This window comes from Podarcis gaigeae (assembly GCF_964106915.1).
Source record: "Podarcis gaigeae genome assembly, chromosome: 3".
In the NCBI taxonomy this organism is placed as follows: domain Eukaryota; kingdom Metazoa; phylum Chordata; class Lepidosauria; order Squamata; family Lacertidae; genus Podarcis; species Podarcis gaigeae.
Window position 1 is genome coordinate 18,160,194 of NC_139680.1, and position 13,464 is coordinate 18,173,657.

Below are 13,464 nucleotides of genomic sequence, written 5' to 3' on the forward strand. Positions count from 1 at the left end.
TGACCCGATGCCTGCATAGAAATAGAAATGCCGTACAAGCTGACAAAAGAGACTGCATAGTTTGCTTTCAGGATATGTTGAAGATGGGACAGTTGCCCAGATAAACCACAGGTGTTTGCGGCCTTAATAAAGATCTTCCAAAGCTTGCACTCATTTCAGGTGTTACAGTTAGCCTGGAGCATCTATGCCTGGAATACAGAACCTATGGCCTTCCAGATATGCCTCAGCTCCCATCTGCCCCACAGTTGATGGGAGTTGCAATCCAACATCTGGAGAACCAAAGGTTCCCCATCACTGATCTGTGCAACAGTATCACTGGCTATCAATAACAAGGGCTGATATCAAGGTTTTCTTAAGCCATCCTGGCTCTTTTATTAAGACTCCAAACAAGCTGGAAAGTTAGTAGAACCCACATGCTGCAAACTTATGGTATTTTATAGTATCTTATTTGTTTGCAGATGTACAGCTGAGTAAAGGATGATCAGTAACAGGGATTTTTTCTTTTCCTAGATGGTGTTTAGGATACTTGGAATCGAGTCAATATTCATTTAAGTTCTTAGATCTTAGGCCAGTCACAGCAGAAATGAAGGTGCTGGTGGTTGCTGGGAGAGGAGGTGGAAAACAACAGCTCCATTCTCAAAAATAATATTCTGTCTAGGTCTCCTGGACTGTTTTGCCAGGTGAAGAATGCCTGGAAGATTAGGCCAGGGAAGGGGGCCTTGTGTGAAAAGCAAAGAACAAGGTATTTTTAAAAATACATTTGGAATTTAAACCTCCTCCCTTTCCAATCACCTTAAATGGAAAAAGTATCAAGGTTGTTCAGCTGGGAAATCAACTCAGTTCCCGACACCCTAGTTCTAAGCCTATTATACTTAGAAGCAAATCCCATTATTTCAACACTTATTCCCATATACATCATTACGAATGGAAAACGCACATATAAAAGAACCAAGTCTATCTGCCCCTAGAACTAAAACTTCTCCAAATTACAGTTATTCAGAAGTTAATGGCATCCTGGCATAAATGACTAAAAAAAAAAGGTATATTGTAGGGGGTTGGTAATCTTCCCTCCTAAAATGGAGACATAATCTCAGAGGGTATGGTTGGGGACTGCATGCCAGCAGCGATGCCCCAAATATGCCATACCCTCCCATCTGAGACATGCAAGTTTCTGGTACCAATGGGAGGCCTGTTTTTTGGAGCAGACCATTGCAGGGTATTAATGCCCTGGTCAGGTTTTCCTATTATCGCTGGTGCTTTTTTCTGCCTTTTTTACAATACTGTATTGTGGTTTTGATTCATGGTACTGCACCAAACACCACCCCAGAATCGGTTGCAATAAAGAGTAGGCTAAAAATACCTTCCGGGTGGCACTGTGGTCTAAACCACTGAGCCTTGGGCTTGCTGATCAAATGGTCGGCAGTTCAAATCCCCGCGACGGGGTGAGCTCCCATTGCTCGGTCCCTGCTCCTGCCAAACTACCAGTTCGAAAGCACGCCAAAAAGTGCAAGTAGATAAATAGGTACCGCTCCAGCGGGAAAGTAAACGGTGTTTCTGTGCGCTGCTCTGGTGTCGGTGTTCTGTTGCGCCAGAAGCGGCTTAGTCATGCTGGCCACATTACCTGGAAAAACTGTCTGCAGAGCAGACAAATAACGGCTCCCTCCACCGGTAAAGTGAGATGAGCACCGCAACCAGAGTTGTTTGCGACTGGACTTAACCGTATATCATATGCACTCATATGAGCCTGCTATAAGCCTCATGTGATACACCATTTCAACAGCAAGTTTTCCAGTTGTTTTTAGCTCTCCATTGCATATCTATGGGTTGTCTAGGCCCCACCATATAATCACAGCCCTCCTTCTGCTCATAGTACTAGTGCCAGCCTCCATGTTTGAAGATGGTGGCATCTTGTCACGCCACCCTCAAACCACGCTGCAGCAGGAGCTGCCCAAACAGTTGCAGAAGCAACTGTACGTACGGTCTATTGGTAACTGCTTCTTTAAATGGCTTGAAGAGTTCCCTTTAAAAAAGCTTTGGAGCGTGATTCTTCTTTTTTCTACATTTGTGCGTAACCAGTGACCTGTTACAACTGTCACTCAAAGGAGTAGAGATACTCCTTCAAGAAGCATAACACTGGATTTAATGTGTATACCCAAGCACAGGACGGGCTGCCTTCAAACATCTTTGTGCAATCCTAGGATGCAAGTAGCAGGTATAATTCTATTGAGAATCCAGCATATATGGATACTTGCTGCACAATACTAAACATCCTTCTTCAAAAACAAATCCCATCGAGTTCAGTGGCCTTTGTAGCAGAATTCTCTGCATACCCCTGAGTAGACGTGCCATAGGATTGCATAGCAAAGGTCCCTGAACTGTGGGATTTGTGCTGTTAGTAATACCAATATTGTGCATAGCAGTAAACCCCATTGTTAAATGGGACTTACTCCAAGAAAGCATGCCTAGGATTGCAGCCACATGGTGTGGTGGTTAAGAGCGGTAGACTCGTAATCTGGTGAACCGGGTTCGCTTCCCTACTCCTCCACATGCAGCTTCTGGGTGACCTTGGGCCAGTCACACTTCTTTGAAGTCTCTCAGCCCCACTCACCTCACAGAGTGTTTGTTGTGGGGGAGGAAGGGAAAGGAGAATGTTAGCCGCTTTGAGACTCCTTCGGGTAGTGATAAAGCGGGATATCAAATCCAAACTCTTCTTCTTCTTCACCTCCCTTCTTAAGTGTGCTAAAGACAATACAGTCCTGTACACGCCTCCTCAAACATAAGTCCCACTAAGCTTATTAAGGCTGGCTCTCATAGAAGGTGGTCTAGGGTTTCAGACAGGGCAAATGTCGTCTTTCCAATTTAGCCTTTATGGGCATTACAAACATGCTCAGAAGTAGCATCCCAAGCATTCCTTCGTTGGAAAGAGGCTTGCAGGCTCTTGTAAGTTTTCTAACCTTTGGTTTGTTTCTTAAATACAGTGGTACCTCGGGTTACATACGCTTCAGGTTACAGACTCCGCTAACCCAGAAATAGTACTTCAGGTTAAGAACTTTGCTTCAGGTTAAGAACAGAAATCAGGCTCTGGCGGCGTGGCGGCAGCAGGAGGCCCCATTAGCTAAAGTGGTGCTTCAGGTTAAGAACTGTTTCAGGTTAAGAACGGACCTCCAGAATGAATTAAGTACTTAACCCGAGGTACTACTGTACTGCTCCTCTTTTATTCTTGCACTTTGTGCTCTCTCCCTCTTACCTGCTATCCTCACAAACGTAGATTAAGCATTTCAAAGCTTTTAATTTAAATAAGGAAACACAACAATGATGCACACAGATAACTTTGCTATGTGTTTGTTTAAGATATACCTTTATTTATGTACAACAAAGGAGGCACATTTAGGTAACTAAACTCAATCCTAAATACTGTGAAAAATGACTCTGCATGGCAGAGAATCTATATGAAAATTCATGGTGGGTGTTAATTCAAGACAAGTTTAGACTGATGGTGAGGGTGGGTGTTCTGTATCTGTGCATATGTATATAAAATTTGGGTAATGTTCTTGTATAGTAGTGCAAACGTAGATGGCAGCTTATTAGTCCAATGACTCAGAACCCACTCCAGCCAATGTACACTTCAATCTGAGATACCTTTACTTCTAAGAAACAAGTTCAGAATCACTGTGTTTGGCCTGTAGTTTGTAAAAGCATTAAATTGCCAAGTGGGCTACAGCAGCTTAGGTCACAATTCGCCATTAATGCGAGTACACTAGCATTAATCAATTACAGGTGGGAATCGGGTCGTTTATGAATTGTACTTCATGCATAATGATTTGTGTGTCACTGCCAACTCTTGTGATTTGCTCTGAGATTCTAGTTTGTGATTCTATGTGATGCCCCATTCATATTTTGTTAGTATAAATCACTCAAAATAACTCAAAGGACATAAAATCAATGTACATGAATCCGTGCAAAACACTGTATTATATTATAATGTTCCATGGATATAAGTGAAGCTTTCTTAACACACGCCTGCGCTAAGGAGAACAGTCTCAGCTAAGAAGTGTAGGAATGCAACGTCATGGCTTACTGATTCTGGAAGAACCACGTACTCACTTCAGGTGTGCAAACGTAACAAACAGAAAGTCAGTCGTGGATCGGGACTTGGTAAGCATGTGCAAAGCAGTAATTTTCACCTGTGCCATACACTAAACCTTAAAGGGTTGACTAAATGTGATCTGTGAAGTGCTGCTAGCCAAAGAAGCATACCTGAAGTAAGAGGTCCTAGTGGAGGTGGTGGAGGAGTGCAATAACTGCTTTGCAAAGTCAGACAACATCAAAGATGCAATCCATTGTTACGCATACATCAATTTTGACTGAAATATGCTATCAGCTGCATCCGGAATACTGTTCCTAGAGATGTCTAGAGAACCAGTCAGTGTTCAATGGTGCTATTACATCATGCCAAGCTGTTTTCGGCTAGGTATCCTTACCAAAGCAGAAAAATACTCATTGACTCGAGCAATTCACAGATGATTTCTCTGTCTTATATTCTTGGAATTCCTTTTTGGAGCACAAAAATGAAGCTGCCACATATTTCAAATACAGTACCATGCACAGCTAATTCGGATACGAAGCACTGAACTATCAGGAAACACCTATGAAAGCAGACATCTTTCCGTTTTGTTTGCAGAACAGCAAAAATCTCCCTTCAGCCCAAAATATACAAAAACCTCCACCTCTAATTATTTTCTTTAAATATTAATTTATTCTGATATTTTCTCTTAAAAAACCAAACACAGTCTGCATTGATTGTGATAAATCCCAGCCAGAGATGCAAAATAACTTGGGCTCCATCTGTTGCAATGAGGCAAGATAACAGAAGCAAGAAACTGTAAATTCTGAAAGACTATCTATTGACACTATTTTGATACAGTGCTTCTCCTTGACCTTTATTTTAATAGCCCCACCATCACTTCGCTGATATCCCATAGTTTCCTTGCAACCAAATCATCCATGGCATTGGGCAACAGTTGTTCCTCCTTGCAGTTTCCAAAATATTTCCCAGATACACCCTCTACTTCGGGGGAGGAGGCCAGATAAATTGAAGTCTGGGCTCCTTCCAGAGGGGTTTTGAAGAAAGCCCAAGATACCAAATTGAAGAGGGGCTTGGCTAGCAAAGGGATATGTATATGTCTGCCTAGATTTGTTCTGACAATACCAGGATGCAGCACATTGACCGTGACCCCTGTGTTCTCTAAGCGACGGGCTAATTCCCTAGTGAACAGTATGTTGGCCAGTTTACTCCGACTATAAGCAAAGCTTTTATTGTAATTTAGCTCACTGTTCAAGTCATCAAAGTTGATCTCGCCGTATTTGTAAAGCTTGGAGGAAACCACCACAATCCTGCTGGGTGCAGAGCTTTTCAGAAGTCCAAGGAGGAGGTTTGTGAGCAAGAAGTGCCCCAAGTGGTTGACGCCAAACTGCATCTCAAAGCCGTCCTCGGTCTTCATATAGGGACACTGGAATATCCCTGCGTTGTTGATCAGGACATCCAGCCTAGACTCTTCCTTTACACAACAGAGGGGGAAAGTAATCAGACATACTAATGCAATAATATTAAAATTATTCATTTTTTTAAAAAAAAGATTAAAAAGTTCGATCCCTTAAAAGTGAAGCCCTTTACAGTTGACCACTTCCAACGCTAGCAATACCTTTATTGATTTGGCCACACACCATTTTGATTTTCGGCTCACTCCAACCTGAACCTATTGACCTTTTTTCCTGTCAATGTTTTTTCTCTTAGGGTTATTTGTTGAGATGGGACATACAGTGGTATCTCAGGTTAAGTTCTTGTTGCAAACGGAAACTTATAGATACAGTGGTATCTCTGGTTATGTACTTAATTCGTTCCGGAGGTCCGTTCTTAACCTGAAAGTGTTCCTAACCTGAAGCACCACTTTAGCTAATTGGGCCTTCTGCGGCTGCGCCGCCGGAGCACGATTTCTGTTCTCATCCTGAAGCAAAGTTCTTAACCTAAGGTACTATTTCTGGGTTAGCGGAGTCTGTAACCTGAAGCCTATGTAACCTGAAGCGTATGTAACCCGAGGTACCACTGTACTAGCGGTGGGTAGGCCCACACTCTTTTCTCCCACTTTCTGCCACTCCTTTGTCTCTTCCCCCTCTCTCAGCCACCTCCTTTTCTCTCCTTTTTGCCACATGAAAGGTAGACCAAAGGCTGCTTGAAATTAGGCTGAGGGCAGCATGTGAGCCTAAGGCTACTAGTTGACCACCCTCAATGTAGAGTTGGACCGTTACTGGGTTCAAATCTCCTCTGTCATTAAACTCTCCCTAGGTGACTTTCCATGTTTCAATCATTCTCTCAGCTTAGCCGATGTCACAGGTTTGTGATACAAAAGAGGGGCATTTTGCCCCTCTCTGATAATCTTTGGGGAAAGTGAGGGGGGGGAGAAAAAATGCAATCAAAAACACTTCACAAGCAGCATGGCCTAACACATACAAGTTCCGCAACTCATCTCACTTTTAATAGCAATTAAATGTTATTGAACACTCCAACTGCTGAAACACAAGCCATTTACAGTGCAACGCTATTCATGTCTCCTCAGAACTAAGTCCTAATGAATTCAGTGGGGATTACTCCCAGGTAAGCAGGGACAGGACTGCAGTCTCGTTCACTAATAATATTTAGCTATACAGCTGCACTGTGCCAGGATTGTCAGGTCTGTTATTTCAAAATATAATATCTCCAAAAACATAGAAGAGTGCAAGCTCTTAAACTGGCTCATTTCGTGTGACCAGACACTCTTCTCATATTTAATTGATCACTTATTGACTACTGAATGAAAGGAGACTTCCAGTGACTTTCCAAGGAATGCAAAACAAATACAGCTTATGGCTTTGTTGTTTCTGCTAAATTGTCACTGTTTTACTTTCTTTTGATGCTATTAATAGTTGCATGGCAAGATTTGACATTGGAAGTCAAATGCTCTTTTATGAATGATATTGCTGTATCTGTCCCCTTCAGATGTACTGGATTCTATTTTCCTATATATGTAACATACTCTTCTCTCACTTTTGTGATAATAAATTCTAAGATTTATTACTGACATGTCATTCTTTTTGGAAAAAGGATACTGTGTGTACTTCACAAAACAAGTTTGCATCTGATACAAGGAAGGCCAAAACCAGATCAACCAGCTCCTCTTCTCTATCCACCCTGTGGTTGTCTGTCTTTAAATCATCAGGCTGTAACCGCCCTCATACTGGCTAGTCTGCATTTCAGATTCAGCAAAGATATATTCTCACTGTTAATGCTTATAGCGCAAAGAGGAAACCATTTTGTGCTGAGCCATTTGGGTAGACTGCTACATTAAACAGCAACAACTACAGATGAAGGGAGCTACCAATAAAATCTTAGGCATATATCGGACAGCTCAATTGGTAGAGCATGAGGCTCTTAATCTCAGGGTTGTGGATTCGAGCTCCAAGTTAGGCAAAAGATCCCTGCATTGCAGGGGGTTGGGCTAGATGACCCTTGTGGTCCCTTCCGACTCGACAATTGTTTTGACTCTGTGGTCCCTTGAACTCTGGACCCCAAGACATGCATACTTAGAAGAAAGCCCCACTTATTTATTCTGAAATTCTATACCTCAGTCAGTTGGGATCAAAGGTGATGGGTCTTTAGCAGCAGCCCAGCCAGATGGGTGGGAGATGATGATGATGATGATGATGATGATGATGATAATAATAATAATAATAATAATAATGGCAGCTCTTTAGCTGCAGCCCAGCCAGATGGGCAGGGTATAAATCATAATCATAGCTCTTTACCTGGAACCCAGCCAGATGGGCAGGGTATTATTATTATTAAAAATAGTGGTAGCTCTTTAGGTGTATCCCAGTCAGATAGGCAGGGTATATAATAATAGTAACAGTAACAGAAATAATAATGGCAGCTCTTTAGCTGCAGCCCAGCCAGATGGGCATAGTATTATTATTAATAATATTAATAATAATGATGATTGCTCATTACCAGATGGGCCGGGTATGTATGTATAAATAAATGATATTATTATTATTAATAATAACAATAGCAGCTCTTTAGCTGCGGCCCAGCAAAATGGGCAGGGTAATAAATAATAATAATGATAATAATGATAATGATAATGATAATGATAATGATAATAATAATAATAATAATAATAATAATAATAATTGCTCTTTAGCTACAGCCCAGCCAGATGGGCAGGGTATTAATAATATTATTATTAATAATTATGATGATTGCTCTTTAGCTGCAGGCCAGTCAGATGGGCCGGGTATGTATGTATGTATGTATGTATAAATGATATTAACAACAACAATAATAATAATAATAGCAGCTCTTTAGCTGCAGCCCAGCCAGACGGGCTTGTCTCTTTACCTGCAGCACCTGCTGGCAGAAGCGGCGCACGGAGCCCAGCGAGGCCAAGTCCAGGTGGCGCACCACCAGCTCCCCTCGGCCGCTGCCTCCTCCTCCTCTTTCCCTCGAGCTCAGGCCCATCTCGGCGCGCAGCTCCCGGGCCGCCTCCTCGGCGCGCGCCAGGTCCCGGCAGGCCATGATGACCCTCGCGCGGCGCCTCAGCAGCTCGGCCGCCGCCGCCCGGCCCAGGCCGCTGTTGGCGCCCGTGATGATCACCGTCTTGCCCTCCATCCAGCACAAGGCAGCGGCGGCGGCGGCCGTAGCGCTGCCCTTCCCCGCGGCCGCCGCCGGCCAGAGGCGCCGGGCGAGGAGCAGCAGCCCTCCGCCCACAGCCGCGGCCACAACCACCGCGGCGGCAGTGGCGGCCATCGCCCTCGGAGCCCCGCCCCAGAGCGTGAGGGCGGAAGGGCCGAGCGACGCGCAACCCCGGAGCGGCGCGGCCCAACGAGCGCCGCGCGCAGGCTCCTCAGCATCGCAAGGCATCCTGGGAGATGTAGTTCTCAAGCGCTCTGGAACTTGCAGCCTTTCTCAACCTTGGGTCCCCAGGTGTTATTGGGCCTACAACTCCCATCATCCCTGACCACTGGTCCTGTGAGCTAGGGATCATGGGAGTTGTAGGCCAAAAACATCTGCTGAGAACCACTGTAAGGAACAGCCGTTGCAGCACATGGCGCTAGGAAGCCCGCGCAACGTGTTTCTTTTTTTGGGTCAAATTTATTTATTTGGTTATTCAGATTAATGTTTTACAATCTCATATCCAACACGCACAATGACAACCTAGACAGCATCTTAAAAAGCAGAGACATCACCTTGCCAGCAAAGGTTCGTATAGTTAAAACTATGGTTTTTCCCAGTAGTGATGATGTATGGAAGTGAGAGCTGGACCATAAAGAAGGCTGATCGCCGAAGAATTGATGCTTTTGAATTATGGTGCTGGAGGCGACTCTTGAGAGTCCCATGGACTGCAAGAAGATCAAACCTCTCCATTCTGAAGGAAATCAGCCCTGAGTGCTCACTGGAAGGACAGATTGTGAAGCTGAGGCTCCAATACTTTGGCCACCTCATGAGAAAAGAAGACTCCCTGGGAAAGACCCTGATGCTGGGAAAGATGGAGGGCACAAGGAGAAGGGGACGACAGAGGACGAGATGGTTGGATAGTGTTCTCAAAGCTACCAACATAAGTTTGACCAAACTGTGGGAGGTAGTGGAAGACAGGAGTGCCTGGCATGCTCTGGTCCATGGAGTCACGGTCAGACACGACAAAAAGGACTAAACAACAATCCAACACGCAACATAAAAACAAGGTTCCAAAGAATCTCCTGGACTTCCCTCCTCCCCTTTGTGGGTCCCTATTGTTAGTCATTTCCTCCTGCATCTTTTATAACAATCCAAATCTTTTACATCTCCATTATGTCCAAAATTTACCATCAACACAAGTGTTATTCCAATCCTACTAATGATTTTAGCTGTTTACAATGGTTTTTAAGCTAAATTATAAAGTTTCCCCATTCCTTACTAAAATTTTGGTCTTCCTGATTTCTGATTCATTTTGGCCATTTAGGCGTAATCCATCAACTTGATCTGCCATTCTTCTCTAGAAGGGGCTTTATCTTCTTTACCACAGCTGCATGAATATTATTATTCATATTATTATATTATTATTTCCATAAGCCAACAACTAAAAAAAGGGTGTACCTCTATGGTTGCAGTTGCTTACAGATGGATATACCTGTCCTGTGAGGTAAAAAAGTGTGAACCTCCATACTGATCTGTAAGATGGTGGGAGAAATGAGCATTTTAGCAAAGCTTTACATTACTGTTCATCAGCTGCTTTCTTTCTTTTAAACTGTAAAAAATAAGCAGACTTAAGTGTTTCAAAAATACCCATTTATTGCCATTGGAGAAAATTTAAGTGCATGGTAAAATAAATGGCAGCACCCCACTTATAGAACTCTCTTCCAGGGGATCAGAAGTCTTGAAGAGCAAATTAAGGATTTTTTTGTTTATTCGGGCAATTTTAGTTTTGAAAGACATATTTTTAGAATTGTTTATGATGGACACTTTGTTTATGTATAATATACAATAATTGCATAGTTTTAACAATTTGGTTCTGCTTTGTGTTTTACACAGCTTTATGTTGTGCAGCACAACTGGACGCCTTCAGCTTTCCCAGTTGCAACAAAACATGTCTCTCCTGTATTGGTCTCTACAGCCACAGCAGGTGCTATGACCTTCCAAAAGTTTTACTTCACCTCGAAAAGCACACTCTTCCATTGTCTCCTGAGGCAGATGGATGCCAACAATACTTTTAGCTGCCCTGGGCTCCTTGTAGAAGAAGGGTGTGGTTACAAACCTAATGAATCCATTTTTAAACCAAGAGTGATATGAAAATAGGAATCTGTGTTGTTGAGGGTCAGAAGTCACATGCTCTGCCTTTCGATGTCTAGCTATTTTTATTTTTATGCAATAGAATAGGGTTTTCCAGATATTTATTTCCCTCTTACAGCACTGCACTAAAAAGTAGCATTAGCAACACTGTATTTTATATTTGTTATGCAAGCCACTTAGGTTTGTGTTAAGCAGAGAATAAATATTTTACATTCAAAACAAATATATACAAAGCAGCAATGCCAGCAAGAATGTTGACTGTGTTCCAAAGGCGAAAAGATTTTCAACTTGCAAATGAAACCAATGATGAACAAGGCCGGACAACTGATTGCTGTTGGACTTTGACCCAGCCAACATGTCCAATGATATTATTAGTGATGGGAGTTGCAGATCAACCCTTGCGAGAGTCACAGGTTCTCCACCTGCTGCAATAGACTTTAAAAGGGTTAGATTTACAAGGCCTTTCTTTAGATGCAAGATAGGAATGTCAGCTCCCCACAGGAAATAATGAGAAAAGATGAGAGCTTCATGCTCTTTCTAATGGCATTTTGTGTGTGTCTATTTTGCAAATGCAAATGTAGTTCAGTGTTATTATCCCTATATTGCATGTGGTGTTGCGGCTGAGAATGTACCACGAGAGGCCTGCATTGTAGCTTCCTGTTATGCCCACACTGCAAGGTGGGGAAGGATCCATTGGTCACATTGCAGCTTCTGGTTAGAGGCTGATAAAAGCCAACCATAATGTAAAGGTAAAGGGACCCCTGACCATTAGGTCCAGTTGCGGATGACTCTGGAGTTGCAGCGCTCATCTCATCTCACTTTACTTGCCGAGGGAGCTTCTGGGTCATGTGGCCAGCATGACTAAGCCGCTTCTGGCGAACCAGAGCAGCGCACGGAAATGCCGTTTACTTTCCCGCCAGAGTGGTACCTATTTATCTACCGTACTTGCACTTTGATGTGCTTTCGAACTGCTAGGTTGGCAGGAGCAGGGACCGAACAACGGGAGCTCACCTCTTCCCGAGGATTCGAACCGCTGGCCTTCTGATCGGCAAGCCCTAGGCTCTGTGGTTTAACCCAACCATAATGTAGTATGTTGTTATGGCATGTCCCAAAGCCGTATGTAGGTGATCTTGCACCCCTGGCAGAACCGTCCAGATTGCGACCCCTAGCCATGGACAAATTAGCTCTTCTTTCCACCTCTCCTCAACCCCAACCCCCTCCACCCATTCAATTCCTCATGCACTTTACCTTGTAATGAATTCTTTCACAGAAAATCCAGTATTTAATTTATATATATATATATATATATATATGCAGGTTTTGGTGTCCTCGGGTGTCTTCCCGTGTAAAAGTTGGGGTGTCTAGGCGACGTTTCGACGAGGTCTCACTCGTCATCTTCAGGCCTGAAGATGACGAGTGAGACCTCGTCGAAACGTCGCCTAGACACCCCAACTTTTACACGGGAAGACACCCGAGGACACCAAAACCTGCATTCCTGTACCCGTGAAAATCTACGAAAGCAAATATATATATATATATATATATATATATATATATATATATATATATAAAATTATAGCCAATTTTGCGCCCCACCCCTCGCCTGCACCTCTGGTGGGGGCCTTCCTCACCACCCCCTAGCTATGGCCCTGGCATGTCCAATCCAAGATTTGGTTTCTTTTTTTATAAGAAAGATGTCATCTGGGTGCTCCGTTTATCATAATTGCCATCCTGGGTGGTACTCCCCAACTATTATCTCTTAGCACAGTCAAAATTGGTGCTTGAGGAATTGTTCTCAACAAGGCAATATAGTAAATAGCCAGTCAAACAGATCTAACTCCACTAGTGTTAAATAATGATTCATGGGTAGACGCATAATGGGAAAATAGGTACATAATGTTGAAAGGTACACTCCTCTTTCTTGTGTATCAGTATTAGGTTTCATAGGCTTCTATCACTGTCACACTGTGCACTTGGAATTGAGTCCCATAGAACTTTGTTTCTGACCAAGCTGCGTGATACCAGAGAATAAAATTGTAGTGCTTTCTGTTTTGGGAGCTGGAAGGTGCACTGGGACCTTAATACAAATGCCTGAATACACTTTGAGCACAGACGTCTGCCTTATGTCCTTAAAAGAGGGCACAGATAGGGAAATAATTAAACCAAGGGCAAAAGTAATGGTTATTCTCATTCCAGGGAGCAATCTGAATAATTATTTTGCCATACAATCCCAGTTGAATGAAATTTGGCAATCTAATTGCAGTGGTTATGCAGTGGCGTAGCGTGGGTTGTCAGCACCCGGGGCAAGGCAAATAATTTGTGCCCCCTAACCCGTGGATTTGCACCCCCTAACCCTACCCCCCAGATGTTACACCCGGTGCGGCCGGCCCCCCCTGCGCCCCCCACCCTACGCCACTGTGGTTATGCAAGATACATTTAAAAGTGTTTAGAAATATTAGCCTAAAAATACCGTATCTATGCAGGCATGTAACGATTCCTGCATTCTTTCAACATTGCAACTTAAAACAATATATTGTTTACTTCTACAGGACAACCATTCATGAATACGCCTTTAAAAGATGCTTGAATAAATAGAAAAATGCTGA

At 43.3% G+C, this 13,464-nt stretch overlaps 1 protein-coding gene and 1 long non-coding RNA gene across 2 annotated transcripts; one reads left to right on the forward strand and one right to left on the reverse strand.

Annotated features, from left to right (window-relative positions):
• Positions 1-3,341: 3,341 nt before the first annotated feature.
• Positions 3,342-8,867, reverse strand: LOC310840555 (retinol dehydrogenase 14-like). The gene is made up of 2 exons (XM_083730749.1): positions 8,432-8,867; positions 3,342-5,558 (listed from the first exon to the last, which is right to left on the reverse strand). The coding sequence occupies exons 1-2, from the start codon at positions 8,837-8,839 to the stop codon at positions 4,941-4,943; spliced, it is 1,026 nt and encodes a 341-aa protein (XP_083586875.1). The 5' UTR covers positions 8,840-8,867; the 3' UTR covers positions 3,342-4,940.
• On the forward strand, positions 5,654-6,455 carry LOC310840852. The gene is made up of 2 exons (XR_014562208.1): positions 5,654-5,820; positions 6,113-6,455. It is a non-coding gene; the product is annotated as an uncharacterized lncRNA (long non-coding RNA).
• Positions 8,868-13,464: the final 4,597 nt, after the last annotated feature.